Raw genomic sequence first — 18,771 nt, forward strand, 5'->3', positions numbered from 1 at the left:
GGATGGTGTGACACTACTTTGGCAGCCACATGTAACACTTGCCACATCAAAGGCTTGGCCCCATTAGCACCCCCTCCCCTCCCCTCCCCTCCCCTCTGTGTGGAAATACTCTCTCCTGCAAGAGCAGAATTCAGGAGCCAGAGACCCACAACCACAAGAGTGTGCCACGTCAAGAAGGTGCGTCAGTTTTTGTCCAAGGACCCTGTTGCAGTCAAAGCAGCAGAGTTGTGGGCCATTTGACAGGGAAAACCCTAAATGAATGCAAAAGGGAAGAAAGGCAGAAGAAAAGTCCCCCCCCCCCCACCCCCCAGACAGACAGATTCACATACACACACACACATACACACAGAGAGACATTACCATCCCTTTGTCCTTGTTCTTAAAGCAACTCTTGTGCTCTTTTTTATTGGCAGAGATTTCAGGAAGGAAGCTCCTCCTCTTACTTTTTGCACTGAATGAGTGAGTGAGAATGAGAGAGAGAGAGAGAGAGGCTGTGTCTGCCTGCCTTTCCCTTTGAATACATGTTCTCATTCTCGTATTTGGCTCCCAAAACAGAATCCATGTTGCTCTCCCCCCACCCCAGTCTCAGTGTGTCTCTGAGTCTGACCCATCCCTGAGATTATGTGCAGCTTCAGGATCTTGGTTGTGGAGACTGTATGATTTAGAGATGATGCACCAGTGCATTGAAGAAGTTACTAGAGGAGGAGTAATTGCAGGAAAGAATGCAAAGCAAAGATTAGATCAGATTGAACAAAATACAAAGGGAAAACTGCTATGACCTAACTTCATGCGGGCCTGTGGTCAAGCAGGGAATGCACCCATGTTGGCAAAATCAGATTGGTGGTATGGCTTGCCCATTTCAAAGGTGGTGATGAGAGTCCTTGAGACCAGAAGTTGGGATTAGACTTGCCATGGTATTAGAGTTAGTTAGGAGGGAATATATATATATATATATATATATATTTATATATATGTGTATGTGTGTGTGTGTGTAATTGCAAGAGGATTATATGGGCTTGCTGGCTGAGTGCCATCCCATCACACACATTCTCTTTCTATGTCTCTGTAGTTTTTATTTTGTTTTATTTTATTTTCCTTTTCCTTTTTCCAGAGTATCCATCCTTCTGATTCTTGTTTCTCCTTTCATTGAGCAATAATGGTGCTGCAAATAACAAGAACGACCCAATAAAAAAGGAAATGTAAATATTAAAAGAAAAGGAAAGAATGACAAGTTATGCCACTGTAATGCAGAATGAGAATACAATAAAATAAGATTTCTGAGAACATATCTGAATTACACACATACAGATATGTAAAGTTAATAAAAATGAAAGAAGAATAAACATATGTAGTTATTTTTATTTATTTATTCAATAGTTAGTTTGTTTTTGTTTATTTATTTGTTTATTTTGGAATATTTCAACCTCTTGGTATCCTGTATTGCAATTAATTTATAGAGCATATGTCATGCCTAGATCAGCATTGCCAGATTGAACTGATCCATCTCACACACATGCATACTTGTTCATTCACATGTGGTCAGTAGTTGAAGTCTGTTGGCAAGGAATTGCTTGAAAATCCTTTGCCTTGTGCAAAATTTAAAATTTTATTTATTTATTGTGTAGTTGGTTGAAAGTGTGAAATGGAAAAAAACAATGTTCTTTCATTTGAAAATGTCAATGGTTTTGGAAAAAGAAAAATAAGAAAACTTTATGGCTTGCCTGGTATAAACTTAATTTCCTGAATTTGTTTCCAGAATCCTTTACAAAATTCAAAAAGTAAAACTTATAAAACTGATTTTCCAAAGCTGAAAATTGCAAAAAGCACAAATCCTTGACTCTTACCTTAGTATTCAAAAGTCTTGCTGTGTGTTCTGACAGTTTTAAATCTCATCTAATATCATATGTCTCTCAATATTGTATTTTTGTTATTGTGTTTGCATACAAAATTCATGTTAAGAAAATAAATTCATGGGATGATTTGGATTTTAAGACTAAAAGTCTATTACAATTCTAATGATGTGATTTTTAACTTGATTTTCACTTGGTCAGCATTTATCAACAAAAAACTGATAGATGTCATCTAATGTGAATTACTTCATCATAGATTATCATTGTTACATGAATGCACAAGAGCCGATTAGTGACACATTGTATATGATAAAGCTCATTCATGTGAATTAAGAATCACATCATATATTCTAGAAGTCTCTATACATGTATGTTTATATATATATATATATATATATATATTTTAAGTGAAAACATGTTGCTTGAATGGAATTTTCTAACCAGCCAGCCACGGAAGGATGAATCGGAAGCTGAAGGCTGAAATCACGCAGTGGAAATACGGGGCGCGGTGAAGAGAGAGAGCGAGTGAGTGAGAGTGCTTCGATGCAGCAGCGAGGTTGATGATGAGGAAGGAGGGAGGGAGGGAGCAGATGATCCCAGGTGCGATGGTGTGGTTGGGGGGGAGGACTGCGGGAGCACTGCTTTGCTCTGCAGGTTGAATGGTTTGCTGAAACACCAGGAGCGAGCGAAGGGAAAGGGGAAAGGGAAGGAAGGAAAGGGAGGGAGGGAGGGAGGATCTCAACAGAAGATCAGTCTTGATTACTCACTTACTTTCTCACTTTCTCACTCACTTACTGTATCACTTACTTACTCACAGCAGCAGCAGCGGAGGACCAGGGAGGGGGGGAGGGCATGGCAGCTCATGAGTGGAGGAGTGGGCTTGGCCCCGGGGGATGGGGATGGGGATGCCGAACAAGAGGCGCGATTGCGGGGAACGCAGTTGCAGGCAGAGAGAGGCTTAGGTGGGTTGCCGTTTGCCAGAGTACACTCTTAGACAGTCAGTCCAGTCCAGTCAGTCTTAGCGAGAGAGAGTGAGAGAGAGAGAGAGAGCGAGCGAGTGAAAGTGAATAGAAAAGAGGAGAGAGAAGAGAAGAGGAGAACAGAACAGTCAGGCAGTCACCTCCCCCCCGTCGTGAGAGGGGGGGGGGGGGGAGGAAGGAAGGAAGGAAGGAAGGAAGGAAGGACCAACCAACCAACCAACCAACTAGCTAACCAACGGGGGGCTGGGCTGGGCGGGGTGATGAGGGGGGGGAGGGTCCGTGGTGGTTTCTTCTTCACAGCGTGGTCCCTCGGATATTTGGTCAATTTTACCGCGACTGCCCCTCGCAGTAACATGTTAAATGAACGTCCCGGATATGAAGCAAGGGACTAAAAGGCCAAACAGGGAGGGAGGGAGGGAAGTACAGTAGGCCAGACAGACAGAGGTAGGAAGGCAAGGAAGGGAAAGGAGCGAGAGAGCCGGGAGGGGGGGGGGAGAGAATAAGGGACTGAGCCAATGGGCGAGCTGTGTTAGGGCGTTCCGACCAGCGTAGGATAGCCTAGCCTAGCTAGAGTGATGGTGTAAGAAGGAGCAGCAGCAGCATTGCAGGCAGGCAGCCCGGACAGGACAGGACCGGAACGGGACGAGAGCACCGGCCCCACACTCCATTCCACTGTTTCCTTAGCGTTGTTTGTTGTTTATTGTATGGTTTTTGGAGGCCCGGTGTGTTGCCATGTTGTTGTTGCGTAGCGGGGGCAGAGATCAGTGCGGGGGCGCGAGAGAGAGTCGAGGGACACAGTTACTTGCGCCATATATGTTGCTCCTTCCCTTTGCGCACGCGCACATTGGCAGGTGAGGAGGGTGAGGGGGTTGGTCCAGCTTCGATCGGGGCAGGAGAGGTGGTGGTGTTGCAAGGTGTTGTATAAGTGCGTGTGTTTGTGTGTGAGAGAGAGAGAGAGCGCGCGAGAGGTTGAGGTGAGAGAGGAAATATCTAGTCTGATGACTAGTGATGACCTAGGGGTTTGAATTACTCTTGAGAAAGGATCAACCGTGGTGGTGGGATACTGGCAACAGTGCAGCAGCTTTGACGTGTGTCTGACAAGCTGGGAGCTTGCATCAGAGGTACTACTCTCTCAGTGGGATTTTGGTGGACGAAGGACGGGGTGGTGAAGGTGAGAGGGGCGGGGCGGGGCGAAAAGTGTATGGTACAAGGAGGATCATTGCGTCTTCGGTGATCAATAGAGGAAGGTTGCGTCTGGTTGGATTGGATGAGTATTTGAGGGGAAGGAGGGAGCGTGAGAGCGCTTGCATGGGCTATAGAGCATTCAGTGCAGAAAGGTGGAGATGAGGGAACTTGCAGGTGACGAAATTAAGTCGTCCGAGAACGAAGGTCGAGATCGCTCGAAAAGTTGCGCACAAGATGAGTGTTGTTTACGGGACTGGTTTGAGGTGTCTGGTTGAGTGAGAACTTATCTGAACTCGCCCGAGTTAGGTGCTGTATGCGGCCTTGACATTGTGCTGCTTGTTCTTGTCATATTTGACAAGCTTATGTTGAGCAAGCCTCGTGGAAGCTGAGGGTTGTCAGAAATTTCTACATAGGCTAAATTCGAGGTATATTTCTGTGTTTGCAAGCTGGTGGATGTTCCTTAAAGGAGGAAGATTGTTCAGGTTGCTAGAACACCGAAAATAAGGCTTCCGAAATATTCGTCAAGCATTTCACGTCGGTTACATACTGAAGTTAGTAATTCGGCTTTATCATTTACCGGTGCAGAATTGACTGCACTGAAGCTGCTGTAGTGGCTGTAGATTTCATCTAAGGTCACTATGCAGATGTAATGGAGAGTTTGGCTTCGTGCGAGCCCTTCCGTGTAAGCATACTTGTCGTAGAATCCTGTAAAATAAGGGCCTGCATGGAGGTGTTATCCATGGAGGAAGTTTCGAGAGAAGGGAAGCTGCGAAAGTGCAGCGCGGGTAGGTCGCAATTTGTGATCAGGTCGGTTATGAGCGAAGGGTTGCAAGGAAGAATATTGTTACAGCGTAGAGGGCCGACACTTTCTACCTCGCCTTACAAGTCACGTTGAGCGCCCGGAGTCAGTCCAGGAGGACGAAACGATCTTCAAATTGTAAATAACACGTACGTAGTAACGGAAAGTTTCGATTGACAAGGTAAGTATCCTGGAAGAACGATCAACGAATCTTGCTGTCCTCTGTGAAATAACGCACAAGGATATTCGAGCTTTGCTGTGAATGGTGGAAAAGCACAAACGAAGGTCATTCATAGCGTGTTATCGTTGGAGAACAATCATGTCTAACTCAGTGTGACTGGTTGAACGAGTTAGGAGAGGTAGGCACCCCGTGCAATGGAATGGAAAGATTTCAGTCTCTCATCGACTAGCATGAGAAATCTTGCCCAGCAGAAAATGCACGAGACTTTTTCAATGTTTTCGTTGACGCAAGACAGTTCGGGAGAAGGTAGCGGTCAACAATCAGTATAGGTGGAAGATATGATACTAACTCAGTCGACAATTAATGAAGTTTGAGCGATCATATTCAAAACGTTTCGTAACCTCGACGCATACTTTGTAGCGATTGTAACTTCGACAGTAAGGACGGTCTAAAATCACAGTTCGAATATCATGCTCGGTGACACTGATTCAGTCAGTTATGTATTAACCTTATATTTGTACGATTTACCGTGACAGCAGGCTAGCACCTTTTGAAGACGATGTCGGAGAGCTCAGAGATTCTGGTCCACTTTCGGTTTTGGAAAGCTCTGGTCGGCTTAATCTCGTCGTTTCCATAGTTCGTAGTAAGTACTTGTGTCGCCAGTGTAGTACTTGAGCATTTACCACATAGTTTTTAACTTAAGAGGTCAAGGTAATTGAGATTACAGTAAGGTTGTGGATTGTCGACAAATCGAAATTACTCCTTAGGTACTGTTGTTCAGATCAATTTTCACTAGAGTTCACTCCCTCGCAGCTGTGCCAATCAACTGGGAAGGTGACTCCCAGGGTTTTCCAGAAGCACGTATGTGCTAGAGCCAGATGGGAATGTGAAGGAGGGGAATGAGAGAGTAATCGGAGAGGATCAGATGAGAGCAGTGTTTAGAGTGGAAAGCGCGAAGGAAGGGTGAAGACACTGCGGATTAGTCAGAGGACTTTAAAGTAATACGTACTCAGTGACGGTCATTAATGTTGATCTAACGAACAGATTACTCGATAATTTTCTGAAGGGACTAATATTTTGGTGCTTTTCCTTGTGATTTCCTGGAACAACAGATGATTCGAGATGACCACAAATAGTGGAGGGGTTCACAAAGTCTGCGCATGAAGGGTAGACTGGGTCATCACCTCCGTTAGACATACAGCGAACGATAGCTGCAAGTGGTGGTAAAATACTTCAGCATCATCAGAAGAAAAAGGCTCTCACGTTCTCGGCAATTCGTTAGAATATCATCAAAAGTCAATTGTAGTTTCAAAATTATCATCTTCTTGTGGAGAACAAATGCAGGACGCTAAAGCAGAGACGAGATTAGGAGACTTTCCAGTGTGGTGCTGCAACGAGAAGGAAAGAAGACGCCGCTAGGGATATGAGTTTATTAACTTTCTTAAGTGAGGATCAGGAGTCCGTGAGGGCGGACAACAAACTTTTATCTTCTCATTCACCAATTACATGAGCGAACAACGATCACATTCTAATATGTAATTGTGGAATATGAGTACGTGTTTCTCATACAAACTTCTGATATCTGCTCAACCAGTTGCTGCGGGTGTTCACAATTCTTCCCCAAACTGTAGTCCCAGCTTAAGGACCTCCCCAACAATTCCCCCTGAGTTCCGGACCGCAGACTGCCTGAGCAGGTAAGTTGGAAAAGTATTTAGTTGTAAAATTCCTTTTTTTTGAGGGAGGGGGTAAGAGGGTTTTGCAGTACTTTTCTTATTCCTGCTAATGAAGCTTGAACAGCGACGCAGAATTTTAGTGATGCATAGTGAGAGCAAACCTAATCCCACGTAGCGATCAACTCACATACAGGCATGAAAGAATGATCTTTTAAAACAGCGCAATACTGACCATAATAGGAATTTTAGCAGTTTAATAACTGCGTTTGCCTCGCGAAGTACTCGTTGAAATGACCTAGATGACAAACTCTGCTGCAATAGGATCAGTAATGTATTGCTTTAGAGTGCACGTGAAATGGCTTGTGTGAACGCAGAGATTTCACTAGATTTTTGAATGGCTGCACTTCATTGGATCTGCGGAAAAACATGAATAGGTGCTAAAAGAGTTGTAGTTGGGCGAATACAATAGACTAAGAGACTCTAGTTTTGAATGTTTGAAAATCTGTGCAGCACCATAATCTTAGTTCTCTTTATAAGATTAATGCTTTGGAATACATACATATGAGCTTTGCCAGCTTAGAATCATCTCGTATCATGCAGACCAGATGAATCGGCGTTTGAGCCCTTGAATGCTTTGTTACATTTGTTTCTCCTCTTCATTACTAAGTTTGTTAACTATGTCCTCGGGGATTCCTATCCTGCAAAGATCAATATCGCAGTTGAATTAATACTAAGCTTATCAGTTGCAGCCTTTTGTTGATGGTGGCAGGTGTGGCCACGGAGACTTCCTGTCGGCTTGCGTAGGAAAAGAGAGCATTTACTGGACTGGCTCCAATGCATTCGAGAATGAATGATTCCGCGCTGTGTGGTGAAGTGCGATTAATGCCTATGCAGTGGGCACACTAATGCAACGGACTAGCAAGTCCTCTCTTGGTGCAATAAGCTAGCCCTTTCTGGTGGCTAGCAGCATTCTTGTTCGCTCCTTTTGTTTCCAGCTGAAATTTTAAATATAGTGCAGAAGCCAGCCCCATCAGACCTGTAGAATCGGTTTTTGATGTCTGGATAAGAATCTCGACCGGAAAGATCGTAAATAATTTATGATTCAAGAAGCCAATCCCCAGATGATGAAGAGGATACTTCGTAGCAGTTGATTCTAACTCAGACAGGTGGGTAACGAAGTCATCAAGTTTGGTGCTCCTGCATTAAGAAGTTGTGCATATACAGTGGAAACCATTTCCACTGTAAGCCTGTGCTTGGTCTAAATGCTGCAATCTGAAAGTGTCGACTATAGAGGTGGGGTAGCCGCAACTTTCGTCCTTTAATGAACGATTCTACAAGCAGTTTGCCGGACATCTTTGGGTGACGTCGGCATTAAGAGCTGAATTTAGTTGGACCTGTATTAAGTAAAGGTTCATTGTCTCATACTGGAACAACCCAGTCGCATGTAAGGTCTCTTAGAGTCGGACATCCCCTGGATTCCTCCGGCACCAAGGCAGCATCTGCATCAAGCGTCGCCTGGAAGCGACAAAAGGTATGCTCCACATATAATCTTCATCATTGACTCATTTTTTGGAGTAGCCCTAAAGTAGTTGTGGTTGTAGATGACCTTGATCTTATACGTGACGGGTCAAACTCAAAGCCAGTGTAGTTTGTTCTTAGATTCATCCTTACCATTTTAGGCTGTAATTGAGACAATTCAAATCTGCAGCAATTTCACCTGTTACACTGACCTTCTCAGATAATCATCTAAGCATTAACTTCAACGTGATTCTAGGCCTGGACTTGGCGTGTTCTCTCTCCTCTGTCACTCAAACTTGTCAATCAGCTGTCTCTTGCTTTCAAGAAGGCACCTGTATTTTATTCTCCCAGTGCGGTGTATGAAATGAACTCTTCTACACACACCAACGAGCAGCAAGGGGACCTCAGCTGGTCAACAGAGAATTGGGACAACCCAGGCGCAGTTAGCACTTTTGATCAGGCCTCGCGCCCGTACAATAGTGCTAACCGCCAGGAGTGGGAGTGGGATCCAATGATTCTTGCACAACACCCTGGGAGTGGAGGGTCAGCTGATGACGGCAGTCATGACGGAGATTGCTTGAAAAACCATATATCTGGAGGTAAACCTGGACGAACTTCTTCCCGACTGATCCTAACTGAGTGCATGAACTAAACCTTCACGTTATGGTTCCGAAATCGTGCTTGTGCAGAAAAGAGCGAAATTAGAGAGCTTTTACATGATTACCTTATTCGGTTTTGGGCACTTAAAGTGTCTTTCTAGAAAAGTGTATGTTCAATTCTTATTCCACGTTGTGTTAATGAGTTAGAATTACAGTCAGAATCTTTTGAGATACTTTCGATGTCAGGGACTAAAGAACCATCCAACTGCCACATCTGGTTATGATTGACAGGCACAATGTCTAGCTTCCGAACTACGTACAATATGAACATGCTGTCCGCCGGCCTACCATCCAACTTTACACAGAACCCCATGGGTATTTTCAGCTCTGCAGGGATCCGACACTATGGATCTTTAGACGGACCTGGTCAGCTTTCGACATCAAACATCCATAGTGCCCTAGGACCATCTGGTATTCCGGGCTTAGCAGCGACGAGTGGCTCAAGCCTTGACAATGATATACGCAGTTATGATCAACGTCGACGGGAGTTTATTGCAGCTGGAATGCACAATCATCATGTCAAAAGAGAAGAGGTACTGCAGTGCAGAATACTGCAATTAACGGTATTACTAAAATGAAATATATTACAGCATGATACAGTGCTATTGTTCTTTTAAACTACAATCCTTTCCCCTGCCTTGATGGACGGGTTAGAATAACGGTCCAGGTATCGTAGTCAGGTGTACATTGACTTTCAAGAAGACCTAAAGGCAGAAATGATGTTTTTATTGGGACGTTCCTGAAGTAACAGAATACCGGATAAGAATGATACTTTTAACAGATTCAACAAAAAAGGAAAGAAAAGAAAAAAAGAATCTGAAGTATAGAAGAGAGCATATTCCGTTTCGGCAACGTTTTGATGCAATTTAGATGTGTATTACTGATGCAGCATGTATGAATATTGTATGTTTTATTTTTCATTTTTATTTTCATTTTTACTTTTTTATAACTAATGGATTGAATGAGTATTTGATATCATGGATTCCTTCCGTGTATATCCGTGAAATATAAAAATCTGTAAAGTAACGAATAGTGTATTTTGCGAAGGTCAACGATGGGCATGCCCGTATCGGGCTCAACCTCGGCGTGCGAACGTACTTCTCCACCGAAGACACCACTACTAATCGGCTGGTAAAGCGACATCGCGCCGGATCACCTGGACCTCATATCCCTTTGTGTCAAGCAGAAGGTTGCAAATCCGACCTCAGCACAGCTAAACAGTACCATCGTCGCCACAAAGTTTGTGAGCTTCACTCAAAAGCGCCGAATGTTGTAGCTGGCGGCCAAACTCAAAGGTTTTGCCAACAATGCAGCAGGTATGCCATAATTCGTGCAAACTCTCAATGTTTCCAAGTTCCAGGATCTGTAACATCACCTGGCCACTTAATCAATAATAGGTGAGTAACTAAATATGGCACATTAGTCCTCTTGGAACATTATGAAGCTTGGTCTTCTGTCATAAATGCTTGGAAGAACGGACTACAAGAAGTTTTGTTGGCCTCGATTGTAACGAAATCCTCTTTTGATGATTTCTGCATCGCTCAGATTCCACTCGCTTGGAGAATTCGATGATGGTAAACGAAGTTGCAGAAAGCGCCTCGCTGACCACAACAGGCGGCGGAGAAAGCCACAACCGTATGCATCTGCGCCTGGAGGAACATCGGCTGAATGTATTGGAATCAAGAACGGAGAAGACAATCTCTCAGGTAGCAACCATGCCAATGGTGAGTGAATAAGTAATGCGTTCTACATGAACATGGAATATGATCATGAGTGATGTTCTTTACGAAGAGGTTGTATTTATCATGATAATTACGACTGTTCGATTCTATTCGGATATGTGAACCTGTTTCCATAAAACTACTGGCTGTTGTTGACGTTGATATCATCCAGTGGTTAGAAACAGGTCATACCGTCATTGTATGTTGTTGATATGGGGGGCGATAAAGACAAACATTCGAAGTACATGTAATATACTTTCATGCATGGATGGACCAGTCCAATAATAAATACTACTGGAACTAGAATTGTGAATAATTTCATCTTTTGTGCTTCGGTTGCATTTTCCCCAAAAATGTTGGCTTCTGACTTAATTTGGGTGCTGCTTATTTGCAGATTCAAAATCGTTGATTATACCTTTAAAGAGTAGAAGTTCACCGAGCTCAGTGTCATTAGAAGACTCTGATGAAAAGCCAGGCTCTGCTGGTAATAACTTGCACTTGCGATCTTCTAGTCAAGGATATGGAAGAGCACCTTGTGACGACCAGCATTCGTCCCATTCTGAAATGCAGATGACCTCTCAAGCTATGACGGGTTCAGATTCCTTGCTCTCTGCTATGTCATCAGTCCCCCTCATGCTCCAAAATGCCAAGCGGCAGATGACAATGATAGGAGGCACGGGTAATCACGGTCATGACCATTCCATCTATCAGCAACATTTGCACGTACAGGTGAGATGTAGCCTAGAATGCTGTTGAATGCTTTTGCAAATCGGGCATTCCCTGGTAGTGAAAAATTTGAGAATATCACCACTGGATGCAGTCGTCATGAATGCACCTAAGCATTTCTGTCACAGCAATAGCACTACTTCCTCGAATTGGCGTGTAATACCATTTGGCAGTGATTGACGAAGTTGGATTGTGCCTACAGACCGGCAGCAGCACTGGGAAGACCGGTCCAAATCTCTCTCTCTCATCCCTCGGAGGTCAGTTGGGTCTGAGCCATCAAGGTGGAGGACGGAGCCAGACAATTCCTGGTCAGATTTATAACGGATTGGAGTCTCCGGTTTCTTGGTTGAGGCCCCTAAATCCAAGGTCGGATTTGACCCACGTGGTTGGAAGGCAAAGTGCGATGAATCTTCAGCACCTCATGTCCAATGATTCAAAGTCTGGTATTACTTCAGCTTCAGCAAATTCCTCCAACACCCAGGTAGAAGATACTTCGACAAATAATGCACAAACTAAAGTAAAAGCTTCGTGCTAATTCGTATCATCGTGCTTACCGAAAGGAAAATGAGAACAAAGATGCACCATATTTTAGGATGCTTTTGGCATCATAAAATCGAGAACCTTTTTCATCTGAAAGCTAACTGGAAGGTATGTTGCAGGAGCATGATGTTCAGGCTTTCTCTCCATCCAGCCAAAATTTGATACCTCGTGATATAGCCAGTCCCGAGTGGATGCTTGGAAGTATGGCAGGACAGGCCCCTCGAACTGGGTCTAACCCTTATGGAACATCCGCATTGAACAATTTATCTGGGAACGGTCAGCTAGAGTCTGGACATCAAATTATGTCGTTAATTGATCAGCCCAATCAAGGTTGTGGACATCCTGGCAATGGTGGATGCAACCAAACTGTACAAGGCAGCCACACGCCAATGGAATTCATGCAGCAGCATAACACAGTTACAGAAGCTGACTCAGGAGGCGACAACACTAGTCGTGGGGGAGGCAGCACAGTGGATAGCCCCGATATGAAATATCCTGAGCTTCAGGCATTGAGACCATACGCCAGTGGCCCATCATCCATCTTTAACTCGCGTCACACTCTTTTGTAAGCTGCAACACAAACATATCCATGAATTTTTTGTATCTGGTATGCTCTCCGCTCCTATGTTCTCGTTGCTTCCCTTATGCACTTCCCCTTCTGTGCCACAGCTTTTTCCTTAAGTATGAATGGAAAATTGTTCAAAGAATGTATTTTCCCTGACATCCACGTGGGATTTGGGTTTAACACTTGTTGCGAATCAGATAAGTCTCTAACCGAACCAACACAAATTGAAGATATAGGGATATTTTAATAGCCTACAGGAAAAAATGAATTTTATTTTTTGCTCAACTGAGTGGGATCTGCTGATAACATTGCATTTCTATCATTTAACGAGACGAATTACATGAAAAACATCAGACTCAAAATTCTTTATGATTGTGGTTTTTCTTGTGACGTCTTGCGACATTGGATTTTGGAAATTATCGGAATGATCCCTTCACCTTGGTCAATTAATGAAATTTTTGTGTTGAAGATTAATTGTTATAAATTTAGCAAACAATTAATAAGTCTGTTGGTCTCATTGAAACCGTTTTGCAGATCAGGAAATTTCTCTTATGAGACCATGGCGTGACTGCTGACCCTCCCACGCAAGTGACCCATCTGCGATTAAAAGGGACTTGCAACAGTTTTGCAAATGATGTACTCTTGCTCCCAGTCGTAGGGGACAGCGAACCTCAGTCCTCGCTGTTTCCATCTGGAACAAAAAGCATGTACACATTATTTAGGGGTAGGAATTTTGTTACCGTCTTACCCCTATGCTAGCTTGCTGTCTTGAGAGTGCAAAGTTGGTTCTAGATATAGACGACTCTTAAGAACCATCAGTTTTTGCTTCTTTTATTTATGTTGGAGGGGTTATGGAGCGGAGGCTATCGTTGGTGTCGACGATTGCTCGTGAACCTTCGAACAAGCTGTTCGTAGTGGCCTCTTTTACCTCGAATCTATTATCAAAACCTTGATTTATTTAATGAGCAAACCTGTTGGTGCTGTTTCTGTTCTACTACAGACTAAGCCGATTAATGTTCAGCCAAGCCATGCTGTTGCAATTTGATTTCTAATCATATGGAGGGAACCAATGTTGAGGAGCTGGAATTTTATCCTGTGTAGAAACTCTGAAGCCTGCCTTATGTCAACCTTGGCCTTTGTTGGTACCAAGACTTGGTGGCCTCAATTTCTTATCTCAAATCCCATACAAACACAATAGAGAGTTAATTGATCCTTACATGGTCAATCATGTGTTAATCTATTGATCGGTGCAACCACACGCATTCGATTCCCAAGGCTCCATGCAAACAGATGTAATTTTGAAAAGTGTGTAAGTACTTTTTTTCATAAAATTTGTGGAATGATTCCAATATTATGGTGTTTTGAAAATATTTTCATGTTTATATGATAATAAAAGTTATATATTTATTCACAAACATGAAATATGAAATTTATATTTAATGATTTATTTATTTATTTATTTTTGTGTTGATTTATGGATGTATTTTAAATAATTTGGTCTTTGCATACAGATGATTGTAAATGTTAAAATTTGAAAGACATTTGCAGAGACAGGTTTAGTGATAATCCAATCTTTATACATTTGTTCTTTCATAATAAAAATCATCATTATTTGATGTTTAGGATAAAAAAAACATATTACTCAGAACACAACCTTGAGATTACAAGATTTCAAGGTGTACTGTAATTTCACAACAATCCTTAATAATATTTCACAGAGGCTTTCCATAAATTGAATCAGTGTGTCCATTACTATTCCAATCACGCATCAACAAAAAATACTGACTTCGTCAAATCTATTAATTTCAATCCTGATAAATCCAACATATAAATATTCGCAAAAATTTATGATAATGGAATTTGCAGACACACAAACTCATAGAAATCTCTTTTGTGTGCATATTGAACATGGAGCAAAAGTTATTTCAGAAGCCACCGAAACTCAAAAAACCTTGTAAAGACATGTGACACAAGCTGTTTAGATTCAACAAAGATCCATCAAGGCTTAGGCCACATTATCTTAGTTTTATTTTATTTTATTTGTTTTGTTTTGTTGTTGGGGGGTGAGAGGCTCCAAGCTGCGGAAAATGCCAGATCATGGTGTACAACCGGAAGGTACTGGGGCAGCGAGATAGAAGTTAGTTGGAATTCAAGGTGTAAACTATCTCACATGGGGACAGAGCGGGAGAAATCCTCATGATAGTCTGTCTGCTTCAATGTGACTCATGTCAAGCTCGGGGGCAAATTGTATTCAGTGGTGTGTCGTCCTGCACCTCCGCGTCAACATCCCCGTCCAGCTTTCGGCCCCTGAAATTCCATACACACAGGCAGCAAAAAATGTGCAGAATACTACCACCACCACAACAACCGAACATGTCGGGCTCTCTCTCTCACCACACACTTTGGATGGCAACGCCTCAGGTACTACTACTCCACGCCACTCTCCTCACACATGACTCCAGAGTTCTGTGCCCAAATTCCCTTCACTACAGCCCTCTCCTGATTACTCCTGCTCCTGCTCCCAATGACAATGAGGCCTGCCCTTCACCACTCCTTCTAGGGTTCCAATTCAAAACTTCAGTTTAGGATTTTCAATGTAGGGTTTGGAGAATAACCCAGTTCAGTGCAAGGTTAGTCATGCACTCTTCCTCATGAGGCTCTCAAACCCAAACATGTAATTCAGCAACGGCGAGCATTCCAGGTTCCGGAAGAAAGTGGCATTCTACCAAGAAGCCACGGTTCATGACTGGGGGTGAGGTGAGGATGATGGGGGGAGGGGGAGGGGGAGGGCAGCCTGCTGTGCCTGCTTGTGGTGATAGCGTTTTGTCCCATACGAGGGTAGGGAGGGTGATGGTGCCAGGCAGCCATTTCGCCCTCCCCCCTACCCCCTGATGGATGGGAGAGCGAGGTTGGCGTGCGACAAAGACCTGTTGTTGTGTTTGATGTTGTACTACTACTCCAGAGGGAGCCAGGCACCGCCCGCCCGCCCGCCCGCCCGCCTCTTCCTCTTCCTCTTCCTCCTTCACTTCCTGATCTGGCTGGCTTCTCTTGTTCTCTTGCTTGGCTCTCTCTCATTCTCGTCCCTCAATTGTCGTTCTGCAGAGCAATGCCAGCTGCTGTCCCTCCCTCCATTCCTTCCCTCACTCCCAGTGCTGAGCCCACGTCTGGCTGTCTGTCTGTCTGTCTGCGTGAGTAAGTCCTGTTTGCTTGCTTGCTTTACAGTCACCCGTGCAGCAAGTTTGTTCTGACGAGGAGGCGCATGTGCCGCTGCCCATCATGGCTGCCCACCGCCTCCATGGACGGACGGATGGATGGATAGACGAACGGACGGACGGACGGGTACGTGGATGGATATATGGATGGATGAGAAGTAGCCTCCCTCGTTCTCGTCCATCCGTGGCGACTTCTGTTCGTTCAAGCGGCGTCGAAGTGTTACACTCGTTCCATCAATGAAAGCAACCACATTTCTTTTTAAGTGTTGTTGAATGTATTGTTACAACGTGCCCAATGGGAATATTGTATGGGCATAAATTCCATGCGGAATTTTGTGGAGTTTTTTTTTTTAAAATATATTTTTAAATGGGATTGATCAATGTGAATTCATTTGTAAGAAATTAGTGTTTATTATTATTATTATTATTATTATTATTATTTTCAATCTACAATATTATATGCTTATTAGTCACTGAGTAATTGCGAGTTTTAATGTGCTTGTAAAAGTTAATTCACCTATGCATAGCATGAATATTTGAGATGATAAAAGAATAAAAACAGCTACACTAAATAATCTCAACAATGATAATGTTTAATTGAAGTAATTATTTTCTTTTTGTTTGATTTTTTTTTACAGCGTATGTTACAATCAATTTATTGAAAGATTTTTAATTTAAATTTTACTATATTTTGAGTTTTAAACTGATTATTTGATTAACCATTGATATTTTTGTACAATTTGGCCTAACAAAAGAAAAAAGAAATTGTTTTAGATCATTTTTGATAAAACTCTCTTTAATGGTGTAACCATCTTATCATTTCTTTTTATATATTTTTTAATATTTCTGTGATGTTGTTTTACATAATTTATTTGTGTTATTATATGTTTTCAAAAATCTTCTAGGATTTAGTGGGTGACTTGCAAAATAATAAATTCTATTTGAAGAAATTAATCCTCATAGAACAAAAAAGGCAAGGAGGGAAGAAAATAGTTCTAATAATATCACAAAGGATATTGTAGAAAACATAATATGTTTTTTGATTCATGCAAGACTTTGTGAGAAAACCAAAAACCATTCATTTTCAAGTGGGAACATAATTTTTTACTAATAGTTATTAAAATAATAGTGGAATTAAAATAAATCTTATTTATTAATATTATTGTCCTTAAGATGGTTTCTAATAATCTTTTTAATGGTGGTTGTTTGAAGAACATAATTTAAAGCAAGAACTTGCCTAATTGTTAAATCATGTATATTCTACTACCAACTCAAATTTAAGTTTTTAATATTCTTAAATCTATTTTAGAATAAGAAACAATAAAAAAATTTAAACATAATATTTTTTTATTAAATATAGATTTCTACAATAAAACATCTATTTTAGTTTTATATAACATCTATTTTAGTTTTATTTTAAAATAAATATAATATATATATATATATATATATATTTATATGAAAGAAACTATAATAGATGTTATGTTATTATAAAAAAATATTTATAAAAGATATCATATTTAATTAAATATTTTTAAATCAAATGATTTTAATTAGAAATAATAAATTATTTTTACAGTTTAATTTTTTTAAATTTTAAATTTAAAAATAAAACTAAAAAAATGTAAATACTTGTGATAGAACTTCTTTTATTTATTTTTATTTTTTTTATCAATATAAGATTAAATCAGTTATTGTAAAATAATTTTATTGAAATATAATTTATAATGATAGTGTTTTAATTAATTAGAAATATTATAAGAATAAAAATGATTTTAAGTATCAAAAAATATTTAATTTAAATTAGTTAGTTTACTTTATAAAATTATAAAATTTATTTTTAAAGTGATGTTTAATTAAAAATAAATTAAACTTTGGATGTTACATTTTAATCTTCTAAAGTTACAATTTTTATCATTATAAATATAATTCATAATAACAAGAAAATTTTTAAAAATTAAAAAATCTATACTACTATATATATATATATATATATATATATATATATATATATGTATATATATATATATATTTTTTTTTATCAATTTATACATGCAACATACCTCCAAGGCAATACTCAATTAAAAAGAAAGAAAGAAAGAAATAAATTTTCTCTAATATCGTGCAAAGTTCTATATTCATAATTCAAAACTAATATTATACAAAAGTTTAAGAGAATCATTCTATTATCTAATGATTTTCTAAAAGTACTACTTAATAAAAAGTATAACAACTCTTATTGGTGTTACCATCTTCCACCATACTATTATAGAATTCTTTTTAAAACTATAAATCATAGTTTATAGTAAAAAGGTTTTAGATACGTTATTTGTATAAGTTGTAATATATAGTATTAAAATAGTAGTTTGAATTATTTTTGCAATAAGTAAGAAATGTTTAAAAGAAAATAATCTCTTAAGAATTAAATTATTTTTACATATATTTAAAGAATCTCCAATAAGACTTCTATATAGAAAAAAGAATCTACTTTTTATTGGTACAACTTTGTTTTTTGTTATAAATTGAATATAATAATTATTTTCTATCTAATTTTATCCTCTAATATTTTTCTTTTGTAGTTCTTTAAAAAAACAAAAAAAAAGATGTAAGCACCTACTTTAAGAAAGTGATTATTTTATCAATAAATGATATATTTTGTATCATGGATATATATCTATTATAATTGTTACTTACGTAATATGAATAGGTAGAAGTAAGTAAAAATAGATTAATTTCATAATATCTTTTAGAAAAGCTTCTAAGAAGTTCATTAAATACTATTTTGATTTTACATGTGTTAGTAATTGATTGATAGGTTACAAACTTGGTCAATAAGTTAACCACTTGCTACATGTGTTGGTAGCTTGTGGAATACTCTAACTATATGGCATCCATATAAAAAACTTGCCTTACAAATTAAGATACATGTCATACAAAATCAACACATTTTTGGAGGTCCTATAGAATGTCATCACATAGATCTTAGGTTGATAGTATATATAGAGGCAAGAATGAAGCCTTCTTCACTCTTGTCAAGTTTTTTCTTGCTTCTAGTCTACTTTCAAGAGTCTTTAGTTTCCTTGTCTTTTGGCAATAGCCATTTCAATTTTTTTTTAATATATAAATATTTCTTTATTTCTATTTTGTTATATTTTTTTGAAA

The 18,771-nt window shown here is 40.1% G+C and overlaps 1 protein-coding gene and 1 long non-coding RNA gene across 2 annotated transcripts; both read left to right on the forward strand.

Annotated features, from left to right (window-relative positions):
- Nucleotides 1–3,687: 3,687 nt before the first annotated feature.
- LOC112283796 (uncharacterized) lies at nucleotides 3,688–13,391 on the forward strand. Its single transcript, XM_024522957.3, is given in 12 exon segments — nucleotides 3,688–3,951; nucleotides 6,108–6,689; nucleotides 7,438–8,199; nucleotides 8,443–8,785; nucleotides 9,077–9,378; nucleotides 9,893–10,161; nucleotides 10,391–10,569; nucleotides 10,961–11,295; nucleotides 11,495–11,773; nucleotides 11,952–12,254; nucleotides 12,256–12,397; nucleotides 12,932–13,391. Coding segments are annotated over 8 exon segments (1,968 nt in total). The 5' UTR covers nucleotides 3,688–3,951; nucleotides 6,108–6,689; nucleotides 7,438–8,199; nucleotides 8,443–8,550; the 3' UTR covers nucleotides 12,322–12,397; nucleotides 12,932–13,391.
- A 429-nt stretch (nucleotides 13,392–13,820) lies between these two features.
- LOC112283426 (uncharacterized) lies at nucleotides 13,821–15,872 on the forward strand. The gene is made up of 2 exons (XR_016503242.1): nucleotides 13,821–14,818; nucleotides 15,620–15,872. It is a non-coding gene; the product is annotated as an uncharacterized LOC112283426 (long non-coding RNA).
- The last annotated feature ends 2,899 nt before the right edge of the window (nucleotides 15,873–18,771 follow it).

This window comes from Physcomitrium patens, chromosome 6 (genome assembly GCF_059467195.1).
Source record: "Physcomitrium patens ecotype Gransden chromosome 6, ASM5946719v1, whole genome shotgun sequence".
NCBI classification, from domain to species: Eukaryota; Viridiplantae; Streptophyta; class Bryopsida; order Funariales; family Funariaceae; genus Physcomitrium; species Physcomitrium patens.